The 22,812-nt window shown below is 32.6% G+C and overlaps 3 protein-coding genes across 3 annotated transcripts; 1 reads left to right on the forward strand and 2 right to left on the reverse strand.

Annotated features, from left to right (window-relative positions):
* Positions 1 to 1,610: 1,610 nt before the first annotated feature.
* On the forward strand, positions 1,611 to 4,103 carry LOC108813860 (uncharacterized). Its single transcript, XM_018586532.2, has 7 exons — positions 1,611 to 1,868; positions 1,963 to 2,049; positions 2,126 to 2,374; positions 2,459 to 2,620; positions 2,714 to 2,767; positions 3,306 to 3,452; positions 3,574 to 4,103. The coding sequence occupies exons 1-7, from the start codon at positions 1,719 to 1,721 to the stop codon at positions 3,949 to 3,951; spliced, it is 1,227 nt and encodes a 408-aa protein (XP_018442034.1). The 5' UTR covers positions 1,611 to 1,718; the 3' UTR covers positions 3,952 to 4,103.
* Positions 4,104 to 11,909: 7,806 nt separating this feature from the next.
* LOC108805707 (vesicle transport v-SNARE 12) lies at positions 11,910 to 13,794 on the reverse strand. The gene is made up of 5 exons (XM_018577640.2): positions 13,565 to 13,794; positions 13,010 to 13,068; positions 12,721 to 12,909; positions 12,427 to 12,597; positions 11,910 to 12,312 (listed from the first exon to the last, which is right to left on the reverse strand). The coding sequence occupies exons 1-5, from the start codon at positions 13,659 to 13,661 to the stop codon at positions 12,160 to 12,162; spliced, it is 669 nt and encodes a 222-aa protein (XP_018433142.1). The 5' UTR covers positions 13,662 to 13,794; the 3' UTR covers positions 11,910 to 12,159.
* A 198-nt stretch (positions 13,795 to 13,992) lies between these two features.
* On the reverse strand, positions 13,993 to 15,419 carry LOC108805708 (mediator of RNA polymerase II transcription subunit 10b). Its single transcript, XM_018577641.2, has 6 exons — positions 15,233 to 15,419; positions 14,771 to 14,996; positions 14,600 to 14,680; positions 14,418 to 14,520; positions 14,244 to 14,333; positions 13,993 to 14,167 (listed from the first exon to the last, which is right to left on the reverse strand). The coding sequence occupies exons 2-6, from the start codon at positions 14,989 to 14,991 to the stop codon at positions 14,093 to 14,095; spliced, it is 570 nt and encodes a 189-aa protein (XP_018433143.1). The 5' UTR covers positions 14,992 to 14,996; positions 15,233 to 15,419; the 3' UTR covers positions 13,993 to 14,092.
* Positions 15,420 to 22,812: the final 7,393 nt, after the last annotated feature.

A 22,812-nucleotide genomic window follows, 5' to 3' on the forward strand; every position in this document is an offset into this window, starting at 1 on the left:
AGCTAGCGTGCACTCAAAACCAAAGGGAAAAAAGCGACGGGTAAACCAACTTCAATTTGAGACTTTTTAATATTGTTACCAGATTCTGATCAAGATAAGTATATATATATATATATATATATATATATATATATATATATAATATATATATATCTTTTTTCAGTTTAATTTATATGTTTTCTTTATAATCATATTTATGTATAAATCTTAATCAAAATCTATTTTATAAAATATAATCATATGTTTGTATGTCGTTTATTTGTAATTCTAGTCTATTATAGATACTGATCTGCACTTCAAAAGTAGATATAGTGTTGGTTTGTAAATTTCTTTTCTTCTATAAATATGTCTGAATTTGATTACTATTTTATTATTAACTTTTCAATCATAAATTTATTAACACAAATTGAAGCTTTATATTGAAATATTAAATATACTGATTTTTTTGGTTTGTCAGAAATATATTGCAATACAATATGTACCATAAATGATCCCTGTAGTGAACCAGAAATATATTGCAATACAATATCCCAAAATAGTCTTGCAATATTTTTTTTGTTTTTCAGAAAAATTTGTTTTTAGTTTTTAAAAAAATAGATTGCAATACAATATATATTTGAGTTTTTTGTAATTGTATTTGTATTTAATATTAATTTAATTTGATAAAATAGTCTCACAAGTAAATGAAATGCATAATTGGACATCTTCTCTATTAAAAGAGAAGTACCATTTTTATCTACTACAAAATAGTCATATTAGATTCATATATTCAGTCATATTTTTTGATTACTTACGTTAGTTTATTTAATGTATAACATTTCTATGTAACTAGAAGGATATTAGTAACAAAAAATGTAAACTTAAATTTTAGTTTTAGCAATAACAAAATCTGTTTGAGAAAAATCTAACAATTTTTTAAAAAAATATAAATATTTTTTAATTAATCCACTGATTAATTTTGTAATTAGTACTATAGTATTATTATAAATTAATTTTAGTTAAATTTTTATTATAAACAATGATAAATTATATGCTAAATTTATAAATTTTATAAGTATAGTATATATTATACTAAAATAGAAGTAATAGTTATGCAACATCACAAATTCAATAGAATTATAGTTATGCAACATCAAAAATTCAATAATTATCAAATATCCTAACTAATCACTTAAAAATTATTTTATACAAATATGTTTACAAAGAAAAATACAAATATGAAAATTAAATTTCTAAAAAAAATGTAAAAGAAAAATATATCTACTCTTTGAAGGACGAGTCAGGATCTAGTGTATACATAAAAGTCATCTAAAACATTTAAAGTAATAATAAATTTAATTCAGAAAAATGTCATCTCATATAGAAATATTCTGAATGTAAACTGTAAATAGAACATCACTTGAGATAATGGATAACAAAGTCAACCTGTGTATTTCAGTATTTGTATAACATCAAACTTGCTTGCTTTGATGACGTTTAATCTCTGAGTCAGTTCTCATGGATTTAAAATCATGTGGGGCTGTGATGATGTTTAACTCGGAGTATTTATTCATTAGTAGTGTTAATGTAATCACTAGTGTTTTTCTTTTATCCAATTCCTAATTATATATATATAATATATGAGCAATTTACTTCTATAAATTCCAGTGGTAGTTGATAGAAATTTTTAAAAATTACCAAAGAGTACTTTCAGTTCTAAGGATTACAAATTAAACATAATGGGAATGGCCGGTTACACAGTAGCACTGATGATGATAGGAGTGATAATCTCCCCTTGTCTCTATGGAAAAGAGTTCTCCGATCACCAGGAAATCGAAGTAGAAAGACTATTGAAGCGGCTCAACAAGCATGCTCTTATATCCATTGAGGTATATATTATACAAAATTCCATATTCATAAACTTAATGGTTTGATTATTCGTGGGAAAACTTTACTGAATTTTTTACTTTTAACATTGTGAAGAGCGAAGATGGTGATATAATAGATTGTGTTCCAATACATAGTCAACCAGCTTTTGATCATCCTCTGCTTAAAAATCACACCATCCAGGTTTGACTTTCATTTACAAGCCATCTTTTGTTTATATATGCATGATGATGTTGAAACGTCAAGTTTTTGCACGTAGATGAGACCGGGCTTTATACCGGAAAGTACGTCTACGTACACCAAGAAAAAGATAAACCCTACTCAGGCGTGGAACAAGAATGGAAGATGCCCTGAAAATACAGTTCCGATAAGAAGAATAAAGAGAGAAGATATCTTAAGATCAAAATCCATTGAGAATTTTGGGAGAAAGATGATGACTCCAGCTCCAGACATCCTTTTATATGGTTCAAGCAGTTTTCTTGAAGATGATCCAAGCAAAGGCCATGAGGTATACTTATTGTTTTTGTTTTAATTACTCTCTAGTCTTCCTTGCGGCTTTATTTACACTGTTCTCTTTTTGGAGCTGGTTTAGTACGCGGTCATGAGTTCCGTGAACGGACAGTATTTCGGGTCACAATTTTCAGTGAATGTCTGGAAACCAGCAGTTCAAGTTCCAGGTGAGTTCAGCTTGGCCCAGACTTGGCTCGCGTCTGGAGATCGCACTCATCTTAACACAATTGAAGCTGGTTTGCAGGTCTTGTAGTACTCCATATATATCATTAGTTAAATCTTTATACATATGCAAAACATCTTAATTAACACTACATTTGTTTTCCTTAATCTATAGGTTTATCCGGGAAAATATGGTGATTATAACGTAAGATTATTTGTTTACTGGACGGTAAGTTCCCATTCTCTACCTCAACATATTAAAGCTAATCATTAAAAAGTTTAAACGGCTCAGTAGCTAGTTTTCGAGTTTAAACCTGAATAGTTTATTTTGTAGAGCTTAGGTTTTATAGTGCGGTGTTTAGCATTTAAATTTAGACGGTCTGTAAGTCTGTTAAACATCTCTAAAATATATATTCCCTCCGTTTTACTTTACTTGTCGTTTTAGGTTCGTGTACACGGATTAAGAAAACATTTAATTTTGTACATTTTCAAAATAAAAACATCATTACCCATACACCTAACCATATTTTAACCAATAGAAAAAAGATAGAAGAATCTTATTAATAAATTTTGCATTGAAATCATAAAACGACACTTATTTTGAAACGAAAATATTCCCCTAGAATGACAATTAATCAGAAACGGAGGGAGTATTATTTAAAAAACAAAATTTGTTATGAAAATGTCTCTTATTTTTAATGAGTGAAGGATTCACTAATATATTAAAGACGATAATCATAATTAGTGTAATTTTTTGTTGAAAATAGGCCGATGGATACCAAAAGACAGGGTGCTACAACACCGACTGCTCAGGTTTCGTTCAAAGGAGCAGTGTTATCACAGTAGGTGGAAGCTTCAACCCCGTCTCAGTATACAACGGAAATCAATACGAGCTCTCCATGCTTATATGGAAGGTACTAAGAACTGACATGTATAATGTCTTTTTCTCATTTTAATAACAATATGGGGTATAATTGAGTTTCCCCTATATCTACACTGCATCTCAACCCAAAATGAATTGTCGATTATATCTAGGACCGCGGAAGCGGAAACTGGTGGCTACGGATAGGTGAAGAGTTTGTGGGGTACTGGCCTGGCCAGTTATTCAATTCTATAGGAAGTGGAGCTACGGTAGTTCAATGGGGAGGTGAAATCGTTAACTTGGCGACTGGTGGGCAACACACGACCACGGACATGGGAAGTGGACATTTTGCAGAGGAAGGTTTTGGGAAAGCGAGCTATTTCAGGAATCTTATGACGGTCGATGGAACCAATACTCTGAGAGAACCACAAGGAGTTAACCCCATAGTGACCAATGCTAACTGTTACAACATTAAGGCAGGACAAGCTGGAACTACCTGGGGGGTTAATTTCTTTTACGGTGGCCCAGGCAGGAACGCTAGATGCCCTTGATTCGGATCTGTCTTCTCAAAGATTTTGAGTATTGTACATACATGTCTGCATGTATCTGCCTATGAACGTATGAGTAAGAAAAATAATTCACGTCATAGAAGTTAATATCATATGTGTCCTTGTATAATACGTGTGTAAAAGCTTTTCGAATTTTGCGAGTCTGTAATAATAATAATAATAATAATAATAATAATAATAATAATAATAATAATAATAATAATAATAATAATATGTTTGATAAAATCTCAGTTTATTTACACTTGATCTGCCTATGAGGAGTTAGATTAATTTTCAAATAGAGTTCATAGATAAACATTTTTTTGGATATGCAAATGAGCCCAAAGACTCGAATCCTTATACTTCAAGTTGTCCATAAGTAATATGACTTAGTTTTATGAAATTAGTGGATCGAAATTGAAATGTATAATCATTCCAATCTGTCTCCTTACTACTCTTACTACTCCGGGTATTCTTTGCCTAGAATATTATTTTTTGAGTTTGCAACTGTAAAGGATGATTTATTTTTATTTTTTTGGAACTTAAGGATGATTTATTTTTCTTTAGTCATAATAAGAAACTCCTGTTAAGAGCATGATTATGCATGGTTCTTAGCCATGAATTTTTTAAAAAAATATTTATATATTTGTAGGGTCTACTTAAATGCTAAGAGTCACCCCCTCTTCCTCTTGTGCAACAGGTAAAAATGGCAAATTTCTTGACTGTTTGGGGTCCTATTAAAACGTGTTGATCTGCAATTGGTCAGTTTTTAATTTTGTTTTTTTTTAAATCCAACAAAAAAATTAATAATAAAAAAAAATAAGATCCACCTAGCGTTAAAAATAGTCTAATAACCACTCATTCATAACACACAAAAGCATTTTTTATATTGACAAATATTATTCTTTATGGTCGTTGAGTTAGACCAAGTTTCTTTTGTCCAGAATTAAAATAGAATAAGTGATGATGAACGTTTTTAATTAAAATCGATAAAACAATATAAATAAGTTTTTTTTTGACAAAGATTTAAAATAATATAAATAAGTTGCTCTTAATTGAACAACATTCTACGATGATCTGTTACTTTTTGAGTTTTTTTAGAAAGATGATAATTTTTAAGTTGTGTGTATTTTATTAAAGAACAGTAGAAAATGTCTTTGAATTTTCTATTGTCAACTACAGTTCAAAGTCTTTCGATCTCTTTAAATCCTGCGAGGCTGCGACACGCCAAGGATTACATTATTTAGGTCTACAGTCTACTTAAAATGTGCTGACTATTTCAAACTCACAAATTAGTCACAATCAGTAGTAATAAGACCATTCTTAGTCCTTTAATTAAAACAAAGACCAGTCCTTGGTATAATGGTACGAAACTAGAACTGGGCAAAATAATTAGAACCTAAAAACCGAACCCAAATTGAAACATCCGAAACCGGAATCTGACCAAAACCTATAAATACTCGAAAATATTTCTAAATCCGAAATAATGCACCATACCAGACTAGAACCGAGTCGAGAACTGAACGAGTACCTAAATATATAAAAATATTAATTATATATATAACATGATTAAATATATATTTATAATTTAAAAATCTATTAAAAGTATCCAAAATATTTTAAGAAAAACTAAATCATCACAAAGTATTCGAACTACCCGAAAGTATCCGAATATATTTATCCAAAATACTCAAAAGTAATTCGAAATATTTAAGATTTTGATCATAATTATCCTAATTATTCGATATTTTACCTCAAATATCCAATATTTAAGTCCAATGAATAAGGACTTTCACATGCTCTTATAAAAAGGAGCTTTTGAGGCTCGAGAGAACGTCCACATTATCAAAAAAAAATTCGTCAGAAAGATGTGACGTGTCACTATTACTAAATATTTTTATTTTAAATATACAATATAAAATATTACATTTAAACTGTCCATAATGTATTATTACCTTTTTATATTTATAAATTAAATAAATAAACTCGAAAATTAGAATAAGAAAATATAAAATATAAGAAATAGTGGTATTAAATTTTAAAATTTTTATTATTTTCCAAAAAACTAAATGTAATATTTTTTCTTATTCTAATTATAGAAAAGAAAAACTAAATATAATATTTTCCAAAAGATGCCACATGACATTATTAAAAAATAAAAAATAACAAGTAAATATGAAATATAAAGAAAAATGAATAATAAGTAAATATACAATATAAGAAATATAAATATTACATTAAACATCTATCATAATATCACAATTTGATATAAAAGAAAGAAAATTAGAATAAATACATATACAAGATAAAATATAAGAAAAATTTTCAATAAAAAATAGAAAAGCTACATTAAATATATATCCAAAATTATGTAGTAAAAAAAATAATAATTAAATATGAAATATAAAAAATAGACATATTACACTAACCATTTATCGTAATATTATAATTTGATATAAAATCAAAACAATTAGAATAAGTAAATATACAATATAAGAAAAAATAAATAATAAGTAAATATACAATATAAGAAATGTAAAAACTACATTACACACCTATCTTAAAAAAAATCAATGTTTTACATTTTTATTATTTCTAAATATTTATATAAGTAAATATAAAATATAGGAAAAATAAGCATATAATATAAAGCAAGAAAACTAGAATAATGAAATATACAATATAAGAATAATAAAATAAGTAAATATACAAGTAATAAATAGAAATATTACATTAAACATCTATCGTAAATAGAAATATTACAATTTGATATAAAAAGCAAAACAATTAGAATATGGTAACCTATAATAAAAATATTACATCCTCAAAATAAATAAAAATAAATATACAATATTAATACTTAATATTTATTTTTCTGCTAAGAAAAATAAATAATAAGTAAATGGAAAAACTACATTAACATCTATCTGAAAATGTATAGTTGTACACTTTTATTATTTCCAAATATTTTCATAAGTAAATAAATATTATAAGAAAAACAAGCATACAATATAAGAAATAGAAATACTACATTAAACATATATTATAATATTATCATTTGATATAAAAGTAAGAAAAAAAAAAATAAATAAATACAAAAATAAAAATATTACATTAAGCATCTATCATAAAGAGATAAATAGAAATATTACATTAAACTAGGTCAATTTCCGCGCTATGCACGGATTATATACTTTTAATTTTGAAAAATATGTTATTTGATGAAGAAAAGAATGATGGTTAGATTTTAGTTTTCAGTTTAAAATCTACGTAAATCAGTTATCCTGGCCTAGAGTTTTAATTCGTGGTTTAACTTTGGTAGATGTCAAAAGGGCATCCAGCTTTAGCCTTACAATTCTATGCTACTCTCTCTATTCCAATTTGTAAGTAATTCCAGATAAAAACACTAATATTAAGAAATTTATTACTTTTTAAAAAGTATCATTTAACATATGATTTCAACCAATTATTAAAAAGCTAATATATTTTCATTGGTTACACAATATACAATAAATGCAAAAGTTACACTGGAAAATGTTAAACTATTTATATTTTGAAACAAATTTTTTTTACTTAAACTACTTACAGTACGAAACAGAGAGAGTATTATTGATGAAGTGAATTTGCTGATTTGTCAAGTTTTCCATAATTTTAGAGTTATTCATACTTTATACCAATTATTAATTTTAATAAATAATTTTAGTGATTTAGGTAATAATTTATATTATCATGAGAACATTAAAATTATAATGATACTATCATAGTTACATTATATTATATTTAATTTAGTAATATTAAAATAGTACATATGTGTTTATATTATATTTGATTTGTACTATTAAACTGACTCTATTTTAATGTATATATATATATATATAATATCACATAAGATAAAATGAATCTATCTTTTAAAATAAATTTCTTGGGATAATTAAAATTACTCATAGTGATAATTTCTGAAAAGATTGGTAATATAAAATTTCAATAATATTTACACTATTATTTGCGAATTATTTTTTTGATCTCACGTTAAAAATTAGAGTGTTGAAAGTCTTATTGTCTTTAATATATAATTATATTATATTTTCTAATATACAATTACCATCAATTAAATATAAATCTCATTTAATTTGATTATCATCATTATCTAGAAAATTATATATTTTGTTATCCAAACGTATTTTACATCATAATATCTTAAAATAAATATAAATCACTGTATATAGTTATATATATATATATATATATAAAATGCTTTCAAGTTTATTTTTTGTAATAAAATATATTATTAAAATATATTTTACTAAAATAAATTTCATCGTATATTAAAATTTTAATATTTAATTTTATTAAATATTTTACGATCATGGAAATAGTTTTCACTCAATGGAAGCTATCTTGCTCAGTTTAGGGCACAAGTGTGGGGGGGGGGGGTGCCTAAAACTCTTCCAAGAAAGTCCCACTTTACCTTTGATCATATGTGTACTCTTGAATACCGAAGTTGTTTTTAGAGGGACAAAGCTTATTTAGAATTGTCTTTCATTTCAAGCAATTGATAATATATCTATTTCATAATGTTTTTTGTTAAAATTATTAAGCATGCAAATACGGAGAAAACACCTAGTGAAAATGTAATGTGAAAATAATATCAATTTTATCAAAGTGATACAAATTAATATAAAATATATCATTATAGTGAACTGATGTAATATTAATTAATAATAGAATTAATTATTATAATTGATTCTACATAATGAATATTTATTTTATTTTAAAATAAGTAACTAAAAATAATATCGTTTGTTTATGTGATTCAAATTTAGTGATACAATCCAGTCTTTTGGTAGTGTTTGTTCTAAGATGAGTATCATTGAATCCCAATCAGTGTCGTTCCATTACCGAAAATATGATTCCAAAAATAAGGAACTAACAAAACCTTTTCCCAAAAAAAATTACCAAAAAACATTAAACAGTTTGGACTGTGGACAATTCCACCACCAACACTATGTCTTCTTCGTCAGTTTTTTCACTAAACTTCTAGACAATTACATAATCTATGTAAATACTATCTGCTTAAGATATATTAATGCTTCCGAGAATTTTGATCTCTTCTTGTGCTGACTCCATTAGATCATATATATCCTGCAACTTTTTCCTTTAGCCACAGTACAAAAGTAATAGATTAAGGAGAAACTTGCCTTGAGAGTCTCTTTCTAAACCTTTGAAGTTAAGTTTTTTATTAGGTTTGCCATGATTTAGCACATAAGGCATTGTTGCTGAATCAAGAACGTCAGCCATTATTCGTCACTTACAAATTCCATTGTAAATTAACATTTAGACATTACTTTGACAATACTGAATGAACTGATCAAGAGAAGAGAGAGTTCTCATGTCATCATGTCATCCAAAGGAATAGTGAAACTTGTAATCACCCAATTCGTTATTCCCACAACTCCTTTGCACTTCTGTTCGAATGCGAAACGTCCCCATGGAAACTTTTTACATGAATCTAGATCATTGACAACTCGTAAGAAAAATCTTTCCACAGATGGTGCATCTTTTCCAGACCTTGCAGATCCGAGAATGATGCTGGATAAGAAGTACAGAACTGCCATCATCAGACGATCCCCAGAACAAGGCTCTTTCATTGACAACAGCTTCTTCTCGATATGATCGAATGTGATCCTTTTCCCAGATTCAAAATGCTTCTCGATGAAGGATGTACTGCCCATCCTCTCATACTTGTCGGGATAATCATGGCAGTATAGTCCCGAGATAAGTCCAAGTTCTCTGAGGGAGTATCGGATTGGAACGCCGTTCACAATAAACCATAACTCTTTCTTTTTCTCTACACAAGCTGTTCGAAGAACGAGCATCCACATTCCCATCCACTTGTGTTGTGGTTTTTTCATATGAAAGAAATGCTTGAATTGTGGGTGCTCGTAGAGCCATTCCAACTCCGCCTGATTCAGCTTGTCTGTTATATTATTTATCGCCTTTGCGATGTAGCACTTTGCTGAAATCCTAATTGCTTTCATATACTCAGTTGGAGGAAAATACATCTTCTGAGGTTGCACAGCTTCAGTTTCGTCATCTGTAACCTGCAACTCCAGAAAACAGAACCCTACCTTAAATTAAAACAAATTCGTCAAGTTTAACTGAGTTTTATAGCTTTAAACAATACAATTAAAAACTCCAAGTTTTGCTAGTTTATACAGAGTTATACAACCGAAACAATTTAATTTTGTAGCTGCTCCTATTTATTCTAGTTCTACTAACTCATACATTGTTATCCTTTCAATTACATACCGTTGCATGCGTTTGAGGATCTGTGTGGGTTCCTTCTGAATCGTTGGAAGCTCTGTTTTCTTCTACCTTTACTCCATCTATCTCGGTGATCCCATGGATAGATCCCACATAACAGGAACTGTGTAATAAAGATTGTGGAACTGGATTTAGATTGTTCTTCACTCCCTTTCCCTTTTCTCTTGAACTGTTTCCTGTAACTAAAATACAATTTGATTAATCATAAATTTGCTTTTTTTCTACAGAATCTGAGTATATTTCACAGAAGAAAAGATTATCAATGTTGTTGGTCTCATCATCACTATCATCATTGATGTTGTGAGATGATGTATACTGAATCTCGCAGCAACTTGGTCCCAAAAACTGTGACATGAAACACTAGTTCTCCTTCATGTCTGAAGACGGTTATGTCACCAACTCTGAGATTATGTGCAACAGCAAATTCTTCCCATCCATCACTGTCCAAGTTTTGTCGGACGCATCTGTTCTCAGTTTCGCAATCTTGACGTGGTCGTTTTTTCCTACGACGTGCTTCGAGAAGAAAGTTACAGAAATGTTCTGCACCAAACATGTAACAAGATTACAAAAAAAGTTTAGGAAAATGAAACATTTTTGTAAACATTCTTTTCTTGGAACGAAAGAAAAGAAGGGAGTATTATGAAGTGAGTGTGGAAGCCGGGAAGAAGAGGCTGGAAGAAGTGTGGATTGATCGGAGAGTAAAGGGACTGATCCACCATTGCTTAAAATATCAACTTTGTAGAAAATGATACGGAAGCAAGATTTGAGGGAGACACTAGAGAGAACACAATAGAGACTCTGTTTCATTTAAACTGATTTGTTAAGAGATTTATTTACATATTAAGAGCATCTCCAAAAGACACTTTATAACTTCATATTTGAAGTTTTTTGTTCTCCAAAAGTAAACTTCAAAACTTTAAATTTGAAGTTTTTAGTAGTGAAACTTCAAATATAGAGTGTCACTACTCAAAACTTCAAATTTGAAGTTTCACATTTTTATCCTTACAATTACATATTACATATTATGATTCTTAGATATTTTGTTGTTTATTATTTTAATCTTTAAAAAAACCATCTCTTATAATATTTCATATTTGTTTTCATAAATTTTAGTTTTACACATAAAACTAAATATAAACCTTAAAATAAGAAGTTTTAAGGTTTAAAAATATATTAAGACTTCAAATATGAAGTTTAAAAACATCTTTAAACATCAAATATGAAGTTTTGCAGGCTTCAAAATATAGTGTATTTTTCTTGTAGTTTAATATTTAGTTATGTATTTATATTTATAATTTATATATTTACTGTAAAATTTTATTAATTAATATTAATATGATATTTTTATATATGTGCTAATTATTTATAAGTTTTATGGATTTATATTAATTATAACAAATATATGGATTATAGTGTAAAATAAAAATAATTTTGAAGTTAAGTTTGAAGTTTTTCTTTTGGAGAAAAATATATTGAAACTTCAAATTTAGAGTTTTGCAAACTCTAAAATAGAGAGTCTTTTCGGAGATGCTCTAATAGCGAAAAAATTAGTTATTTTAAACACATAAATACTGGAATTGCATGAAAAAAGATAAGACTGATGAGTCTGATGTAGTTGACTTTGAGCAGCATAATGATGGTTGATATAACTATCCATCTTATACGTTGTTGACTTGTTATTTTATGTTTACACTTTTTCAATGCTCTAACAACAATGAAGTGTTTAGTAATCTAGTTTTCACAAGGACGACGAGGACCTGTCCATGTGTTTGAAGTAATTGCACTCCAATACACACACAAGTAAAAACATTTGGGCCCATTACAAAGGAATCAACCATCCTATATACACACGATCACGATGAATTCATATGGTTTTGAGTATATTAATCAATGAGAAAGCTTGTATGAGATGATCAAGATGATGGCGAGAATGAGAGCCACGATGACGGAACCAACGATCCATTTGTTCCTCGACATTCTTCTAGACATAGCAGTCAACACTTTCTTACTCTTGTCAATGGCATCATCCACACCCTGAAGCTGTTACACCAAATCATAAAAAACAAAAAAAAAAAAGTTTAAGCTTTCTCTCAATGATCTAATGATAGATATACCAAAACCCAAACCGGAGCCATTTCTGATTAATTGGTATACCTTAGAGTGAGCGTGAAGGAGGGTTTGGCGTTGCTGACTGAGATTTTCAACAACTGAAATAGCAACCTCTTCTGTCTCCAGCATTAGTCTTCTACTCTCCCTGATTCTGTCGCTTGATTGGTCAAGCCTCTCCATTGACATTGCCAATCTCCCGCTCTGATCAGCTGATACCTGAGGCAATCATGTAAAATCAGCTTTAACATAACTTGCGGCATCTAAGACAATGATGAAGAGCAAGAACACTTAGAACACAAACGCCAAGATGGTGTAAGTAAAAAAAAAAAAAAGGTTTACCGCGTGCACATCAGCCAATCCGGATTCCAGAAGTTCTTCACGTGTAGATTGGTTAGCATCTGGGGAAGAGACTCGTTTGAATTCTTTCTTGAGTTGGTTCAAATCAGATTTATACTCTCTTAGTTTGGAAAGACAGACAGCTTTAGCACTCGGCTGCAAACTTCTTGCCTCAAGATCCATTTTCCGGATCTACAAATAATTAGAAACAGAAGCTTGCTTTAAAGAGAAGGAAAAAAAGAAGAAGAAGAAGAAGAAAGATTTAGACGTTAAGTAGAATAAATGGAAATACCAAGACATCAGCCTCGTCCATTCCAGACTTGATCTCAACAAGCTTCTCCTTCTTCTCTTCTGCAAAAATTACATTACAATTAAGCAAGCAAACATCTACTCAGTTTTATGGCACCATAATCTTTAATGAACTCTAACTTGTCCATATACTATAGCCTCAAGGAAGAGCCAACTGAATTAAAAAAAAGATGCAGCTACATAGTCATTCTTGAGCTAATAATTACTTGATCTCTCAGAAAAAAAAAACAATATGCCTCGAGTCCAAGCAATGAGATTACATCATATACATATCTCAGCACTCCCAGATCCTACAGAGCTCTTCAAAACACAGCTACATAAATAATCATTTTTGAGCTAACAAAAGTTTTCATCTTTAGACTAAACAATTACTCCATCCCTCATTGTATCCAAGCAATGGGATCACATTAACGTTTCCAGATGCTACAGATATTGTCAGATCGTAGACAAAAACAAGTCAAAACGTTGATAGAAACATAGATTGGTTTTTTAGAATCATGGAAAAAGAAAAGACAGGATTTGAATATGTCTTTTATACCTCCGTGGGGGAGAAGCGAGGCAGAATGACATTTTCTGGAGAGATTGGTTGAGAGCTCGCAGTACTGTCTCTCGTACCCTTCAAATACCTCGCTCATCTCCTCCCTTAAAAACGTCTCGATCTCTAAAGAAAATTGAAACTGATCTGCTCAAAATTATATTTTGATCGGATCTCGAAACCAGAACCGAACTACTAACGACTCGTGTTCTTCCTTCTGGTAAGGAAACCCCAAAACGGTGCGTTTCATTTGGCACGTGTGTATTTAACTAAAGCGTGCCAAATGTAGGTGAGAGAGACAAATCAAATCGCACCAAACCATTTTGGGAAAGAAACAACTAAAACGTAAGTAATTGCAACTTTTGCTGTTTCGAGGGTAGATTTGCAACAAAATAAAGTTGGGAGAGGTTTTATGGAAGAAAAAAACTTCAAAACAAGCAGATATATATTGTAGAAATTGCAAACTGGGTCTTATTCGTTTTCTACACAGAAACTTGGTTCTACAAGTTTAAGAAGATCCAGAGGAGAAACTTATAGCTCGTTCTTGACCTTAGCATCCCCATTGGGTAACAACACACTTTGCGCTTGCGCCTGCCGTTTCGCTTCCTGAAAAGGAAATGTCAGCTTTGAGTTTACTACTACTTTTTGAATGAAGATGATGACAAGGTTAACAACAACTTACAGCGGCAGAGGCAGCACGGATCTCTCTGTACTTATCAACTTCATCCGGAAATGTCTCTTCAAGCTCCTCCAGAATATGTTTTCTCAAATCCTATCAACAAAAAAAGAAAAAAAGATGGGTAAATCATACACAAGTAAGTTATAAGAATGAGTAGAGAAAAGGGTGGGTAATAACCTTAAAAGCATCAGTCTTGCCCTTTGTAACTTGATTCCTGGCAACGCAGCTATTAATAACATCCCTTGTAAACTCATCCGGGTTCTTTCCATCATCAATCAAGCTAGTAAACAAAGATACCAGTTACATAAGAAACCAAGCAAAAGGTTTGCATAAAAAAAAGAAAGACATGCTCTCCTCACCTAAGAACCTCCATGGGGACTTGAATGTTGCATTTCTCGGACAACTTAGCCATGCTATTCAGCTCCGACACGAGAGAGTTGCTGCAATATACAAATCATCATTAGAGCATTATAAACAAAACAAAACAAAAAAAACTATAAACTTGATAGAAAAGAGGGAAGAGTACTAACAGGCGCTGGAGGAGATGAAGCTGAGAAGCGGGAGTGAAAGAAGAGACAGTAAGGTGTAACTGATGAAGGAGTCCCAAAGTCTTCTGAATGGAGTTTATGACTTGGTTCAGATTCTCCTTCGAATCTTCAGACGCAGTTGCAGTTCCATCATATCCAATCGTCGTCGTTGTACCATTGCTTCCACCAATCCCTGCTGCGCTTGTGTTCTGTGCTGGATCCATCACAGCTGCGACACACACACACACACAAAAAAAAAACAACAACATCCAAAGTGACCAGATGCGTAAGCGAGAGCAAAGCGACAACTTGAAACGCAGTTTCCATCTCAAATTCAAAAGAAATTCGCAGGAGATTTGAGCAATGTTGGAGAGGAGATCGCAATTTTATTAATCAATTGGAGGAGGATGCCCCAAAACAAAGCAATAATAGTAATTAGTAAGGATCGAGATTCGTATCTCTTACATGTATATCAGATATGGGTTTGGAGAAAAGACGGAGAGAGAGAGGTAGCGACTCTTCGGATGAATTAGCGTTTCCTCCAGGGCAGTAAGGTGCTTCAACCGTGATCAGTAGTAACCTAATTTATTTATGAAAAGGGCACTGACGCCAGGGAAGAAGAAGAATTGGCCGATGATCAGTAGTAACCTAATTTCTTATGACGGACGGACACACTATGGTTGGGCGTTCGGGTACTCATTCGGATTTCGGTTCAGTCCATTCGGGTTTTGGGTTTTCGGGGTCAAAGATTTCAGCCCTATTCGGATATTTCTAAATTTCGGTTCGGGTTTGGTTCGGATCTTTACGGGTTCGGTTCGGGTTCGGATAACCCATTTAAAATGTTTTTTTTTTTTGATGAAATGTTAAATTTATTAATCATCGCTCAAAAGAATGTTCTATGTACAAAAGAAATTTGATTCTATGTATGAGTCCTAAACCATAGTTGCATAAGACCTCTCAAGCAAGGATTCTTTGCGTAACCCGTAGCCATGATCCTATTTCTCACTGTTTTGTCGATGATCTTGGCCAGCTGACCATGCTGCTTAGGCTTCTTAAGATGCTTTCGATCATTTCGCTCCCTCCAAATCATGTAGACAGTAGTTTGAAAAACCAGCCTCAGTAGAATGTAGTTGAGGTAAGCAAACCTATGCGTCGTAAGGTACTGTAGAGTAGCTTCCCAATCCGGATCAGGGGGTCTCCTTAACAAAGTGCCTACTGTTTCGATCCAAAGCATATAGGTATAAGAGCAGGCAAAAAATAAATGGTCTCTTGACTCATAGGGTTCCCCACAAAACAGACAACCTTGTGTTTGACCCCAAGCACGCATTCTGTCACCAGTAGAAAGTCTATTCTTCACCGCCAGCCAGGTTATAAATGCATACCGTGGCACACCAAATGAGAACCATACCACATTACTCCAGTCTTGGGGTGGGTTATGAGTGCGAATTATGTGCCATGTCTCTGAAGTGGAGAAATGTTTGCAGAAATCAGTATCATTTTTGCGCCACAAAACATCATCTTGCACTTGCCTATTCACTGTCATAGGATGAGCTTCCACTAAGCTTATGAGCTCTCGCATACCTCTGTCCCGACAACGTCTAAAACCCCAACCTGCCTCATTCCGCACGTCACATATTAGAGCAGACCTTGCAATACCGAGTTTGAAGGTCCCTGACTCTCCCGCAATATCAATCAATCTACCTCTCGGATGCCACATGTCCGTCCAAAAGCGAGTAGACTGTCCGTTATGAACCTCCATACGCAGGAACTGCTTTGCAGTTTCCCTCAATTTCAGTAGCTTCCTCCAAACCCAAGAACCCAGACCAGTGTCTCTGATATCCCAAAAGGATTCATTTCGGATCATATATTGCTTCACCCAATCAACCCAAAGAGAATGAGGCTCACTAAATACTCGCCATATTAACTTTAGGGAGAAAACCAGAGATACCTCACTTATACTTCTAACTCCCAGACCTCCCTCCTTCATTGGACTGCATACTTCTTTCCAGGATACTTTCGCTTTAGATGTATCATTTGGTGAGCCACTCCAAAGGAAAGCTGAACACATGCTGTCTATTTCAGCCATACACGCTTTTGGCAAACAGAAAGCTGAGCACCAGAAGTTTGTTGTGCTAGCTATAACTGACTTGATAAGCATAAGACGCCATGCAAATGACAATGACTTGCTAGTCCAACTCTGAAAACGAGCTTTAATTTTAGCTAACAAAGGCTCGTAGTCATTTCTGGTCATGTTTTTTGTTGTGAGCGGCAGACCCAGGTACTTGATAGGGAGACCCGAAACGGATAACCCTGCAGATACAGCACTTGCTTCCAACCTGTCTTTGTCAACCCCAGCCGCAAAAACCGTTGATTTCGCTACATTGATGCAGAGACCCGATATCTGAGCATACTTCTCAAAAACCTCAAGAACACCTTCCAGTGAAGCAGCTGAACCATTAGTAAATACCATTATGTCATCCGCAAAGCTGAGATGAGTGAGCTTGAGGGACATGCACAATGGATGATAGCCAATACGTCTGTTGAGGACAGCGGAGTTAAGGAGCTTGGAGAGAACATTACTGACTATAACAAACAGGTACGGAGAGAGGGAGCAGCCCTGCCTAATTCCTCTCGAGCTCGTGAAAAACCCCTCAAGCTCTCCATTAACTGAGACTGAAAAAGAAGCCGTATCAACGCAGCGCATTATCCAAGTAACAAACAAGGCAGGGTAACCCATAGTCCGAAGAACAGCTTCAATAAAAGACCATTGTACTGTGTCGAAAGCCTTTGAAATATCAAGCTTTATGGCGGAGCGTGACGAAATCCCTGGCTTGTGGTAATATTTGACTAGTTCTGTGGCAAGGAGGACGTTTTCGAGGAGGAGACGACCCTTGATGAAAGCACATTGGTTCAACTCGATAGCAGAAGGAAGAGTAGCTTTGAGCCTTCTCGCAATAATTTTTGATATTACTTTGTAGACGACGTTACAGCATGCAATGGGTTTGTAGTCGGTCATACGCTCCGCTTCTGCTGTCTTAGGTATCAGAGAGAGGAGAGTAGCGTTGGTGCTCTTTGGCATGAGTCCAAAAAGAAAGAAGGACTGTACTGCCACGATAAGATCCTTCCCCACTACTGACCACGCTGCTTTATAGAACTCAACCGGGAAGCCATCAGGCCCAGGAGCCTTATTTGACGGCATAGAGAACAAGATTCGCTTAATCTCCTCTCCATGTACATGACTGACTAACTCCAATGCCGCTTCCTGAGGACATCTGTAGTCGATCACATCCTGAAGATACTCCTGGGAAACTTCCACTAGGTTGTTTGGCTGCTCATTGAGGAAGGTATCAAAGTGTTTCACCGCTTCAGCCTTGATTTCGTTCAAATCTGTGAGTATCCTACCATCGCTAGTAATGATTCTTCGAATGGCATTCTTGGAGTTTCGTGCTTTACAAACGTTGCGGTAGAAACAGTTATTCCCGTCTCCAAGCACCAACCATTTAACTCTTGACTTCTGAAAATAAAGCTGTTCTTCGATCCCAGAGATATGGTGCCAGTGTTCCCAAGCAGCCGATACTTCCTCAAAGGCTGCAGTTGTTGGGGAGTCCATAGCTGCCGTTTGTTTTAGACAGAGATCTTGGTAGGCCAAATTCACCCTTGACGGCAGATCTCCAAACATATCCCTATTGATACCTCTGAGAGCACTTTTCAGACTCTTCAGCTTACTGTGAAAAAGTTTCAGAGCAGACCTTGAATGAAATAACGGCTCCTGAGAGCTCCAAATATTACCTACCACCTCCAGGAATTGAGGATGGTTTGTCACATGGGTGAAAAACTTGAAAGGCTTACGGTTCGTTGGAGCCGACGGACACAGCTGCGTTCACATTCTGAGGTGATCAGAAACTCCTCCAGCTTCGAAAGTAGCAAAGGACACTGGAAATCGCGTGAGCCATTGGCCATTCACCAAGACCCTGTCCAGTTTTTTGCTTATCGGGTTGTCTGGCTGGCTATTAGTCCAAGTGAAAATTGATCCTACTTGTGCAAGATCATCCAATCCACAGTTACGAATAGCATCCTGAAAATCTCTCATTGCATAATTTTTCCTTCCCATATCCATACCACGAGAGTGCTCACTTGCTGCTAGGATTACATTAAAATCTCCCTGGACTATCCAAGGGTACTCGCTACCTGCCATCGATGTTGCAACCAGCTCCATCTCACGCCACAGCAATTTCCGATCAGTAGCCTGATTTGACCCATACACAAAAGACGCCAACATAATTTCACCCGAACTCTTAATCCTGACCCAACAAGTGATCATTTGAGCACTTGAGATAGCTGGTACAATTTCGACATCATTTGTCCAGCAGACCCATATCCTTCCTGATGGGTGGTAGTCATAATTATTTAGACAGTTCCAGCCAGGGAAGGTAGCATCAAACACCTTCTGAAAATTCTTCTTCTTCACCTTTGTCTCCAATAAACAACCAAAAGATAACCTAGCAGCTTGAATCCAGTACTTCACTGTTCTTTGTTTACGTGGCTTATTGAACCCACACATTTAAAATGTTTTTAAATTTTCAAAATTCATTATATACTTTAAATTTTCAAAATCTATAAAAAAAATAATATATTACATATAAATTTTCATAACATATATATCAAAATACCTTAATTTAACATATAAATTGGTTTTCTTTGAATATTTGGATAAAGAATCAATAGATATTAATTAACTATTTTGGTGTTTTCAGTATATTTTAGCTATTTTAAACATTTACTTTTGACTACTTGCATATATTTTCCGAGTATTTTGGAAAACTTAAAGGTATCTAATATATTTTAATATTTTTAATATATATTATATATAAAAATAATGTATATATTTAAGTATATAAATTTATTTCAGATACATTCGGGTACCCAAAATATTTTGGTTCGGATCGGGTTCGGTTTCGGTTCTTTAAATACCGAAATTTTGAACCCGTTCGGATATTTAATCAATTTCGGTTCGGGTTCGGTGCTATTTTTTCGGATCGGGTTCGGTTCGGTTTTTCGGGTTCGGATTTTTTGCCCAGCCCTAGGACACACTATGAATTGCTGATGTGGCTTTCCACTAATTTGCTGACGTTATTGGATCGGCTTTGGTTTTAATGAGATTTAATTAATTTCGGTTAATGTCTAATTTAAATGGTTAATTTTTAATTGTTTTTTTCATCAATAAAACAAACAAATTATGTTCATATTGATTATATGATCCAAACCGGTAGTTCTGCATCTATATGAACGACGAAAGACGGTTATTTTTTGGCATTGCGTGCAAGGGTATCTGCCTTTTGATTATGTGTTCTAAGTACATGAATGATCTCTGAGGTGTGAAAGAATTCCAGAAAGGACTTGATATCTGCCAAATCACTTGTAAAAACATGTCATTCTTCTGATTCCGAAACCATCTTCACCAATTGAGAACAATCTGTTGCAAATATAATTCGATACTGCCGCAAATTCCTCATACATTTCATTGCCCAAATTAATGTTTCTATCTCTGAGTAGAGAGGGGAAATGCTAGCCCTTACGCTTCTTGCTCCAAGTAGTTCTTCATAGCTTTGAAGAGTATTATACTAGCCTTATCCTCAAAAAACTTCATACTCTTTTTAAGAACCATCTGAAAACCACCAACGCCCTAGAATTGATGTTACATGCAAGGTGTCTATATTGGGGCCTGTTGATTGTGTTTTCAGCACTTGTGCATCTACCCAAAGCTTGGCTTCAATCTCCACTAATTTGATTGTTTTCTCTGGATCCATATCCAAATTACTACAAACCTTATTATTTCTTTCTTCCAAATGTACTATAGTATCCATGCAAATTGATCATCATCCTTCTTCAGATAGACTCTCCAGAAAATATGATCCATGTTTGTAAAAAGAGAAAAAGTGAAAAAAATCTATGGGTTAGAGGGTATCTTTGATAATGTTCAAACCTAATGTGCTAGAGGGCATTCAAAAAACACATGGTTTATTGATTCATCGGGATCTCCGCATCTATCATAACAAACGTCTCCTTTTAAACCTCGTGTAACTAAATTTTTCTTAACTGCAATACATCCTAACACCAGTTGTCATAGAAAATGTTTAATCTTTGGTGAACACCTTTTTTCCAACAGTAAGCCTTGTTTAATTTCAATGTGGGTCCCATATATTATTGTAGATCTTTTTTATCTGGGTAAATCTGTTTCACATGGTATCCTAAGTTAACCGTGTATTTCCTACAATTAGTAAAGTGCCATCCATCCTTATCCACCATGGGATTCTGATTTTCTCACTTCTCAGCGCACTTTTTACAATAAAGTTGGATTTTCTCATTTCTCAGCGGGCAACGTCAGCGAAGGGTGTTTCAAATGACACCACGTGGCAGTTGTTAAAATTCTATTTTCGTTGTGTTTTGTTATTTCTAGTTAGATGGGCTCCTTTGATTTCTTTAGTAACATGCTTTAATTTAGACCATAAAATTAATCATGTACAGACCCATAATTATGTACATCTACGGGATTTTGTGAAATTCATCATCTTCTCCCTTTCAATCATTAGAATCTTTGCAAACCAGGAATGACAACCTCCTTCCTTCTACTGGAATTGATTCTTCGCTGTTCAAGATCGGGTTCCTTGCTCTGCCTTTATTAATAATAACTTTTTCTTAACCTTGAGATCTGGAGAGTTAGTGAACAGATTCGTCTCTGAGTTTGTGGTTGGTAATGTCGCCGGTTTTCTAGTGACTTTCATCTGTTTTTGATCTTATTAATAACCATCACCGACCGAATCTCTGAAAATTGAAATGAGAAAGCTCTAGAATCAAGACAAAAATTGTCACTGATTCTCAAGACAAGCTCGAGAATCAAGACAAAAGAGTAAAAGAAAGAGAAGTTTCTCGTGAATCGAACTTGCTTTGTTGGGTTAGTCGTCTTCTGACTGAAACGACAGAGAAAAGAGGAAGAGATGTGATGTCAGAATACAATTTTTTTTTGCAAAATCCATGCGTATTTGTATTTGGTTAAAGGTATAAAACACGACAACGTCGTATCAGAGGAGAGACGTCTGGGAATACTTAGAAATATAAAAAAATAAAACATTTATCTCTCTATATATACTAGGGTTAAGCCCACCCTACGGACGGATACACAAATATATAAATGGGCGGATACACAAATATATAAATAATTTAAATATATTTAAAATTTTTAATTCATTTTTAGATTAAAAATAAACTGATTTTTATATTTTTATCACCTCAAATTTGTCTATTATTTTACAAATCAAATAACAAATCAAAAATAAAATTATGTTTTTAAAGTTTGCTCTAGTTTAGTTTATAACAATATGTCACTTCGATTATTTTTAACATAAACATTTAACTAATAGTTGTAGCCTTAATATAAATCTAATGTTAAATTTTTAATTTGTCTATTATATTTTTTTTTTTTTCTTGTTAAATCTCTTATATTAAATTTTCAATAAGTTAATAGAAACATAAATCTAAATTTTAAGATAATTTTAACATTTTGATTATATATTTGTAGTTTTTTTATTTATTTTAATTTTACATACATGAATTTTTGAAAACTTAATTTGTTTTTTTTTGGTCAGTTAAAAATTTATGTGGAATTTAAAAAATTTATGTTATATATGTAGTTAAATATTTGATGAAGGATTTTGTCTTTAACTTATTATATTTTCATTTTATTTTGAGAGAAATTATGTGTTCGTATAGAATTTACAAATATCTTAATTTGATATTTTTAAATATAAAAATATCAGAAAACTACTTAAATAGTTTCAATTTTGAAATCATATGTACTTTCAATTCATATTTTATTTTTATTTGAATTTTTTTATTTTTTAAGATTAATATAAGTTAATTAATTTATGGTTATCTTTCAAACATTTATTTTATTTAGTAAACAATATGTTGACATTCAATGATTTTATAGTTAACTTATATATAGTATATGCTATTTGTGGATATTTCAATAGCATATAACATAGATT

Source organism: Raphanus sativus, chromosome 6 (assembly GCF_000801105.2).
Source record: "Raphanus sativus cultivar WK10039 chromosome 6, ASM80110v3, whole genome shotgun sequence".
Classification (NCBI taxonomy): domain Eukaryota; kingdom Viridiplantae; phylum Streptophyta; class Magnoliopsida; order Brassicales; family Brassicaceae; genus Raphanus; species Raphanus sativus.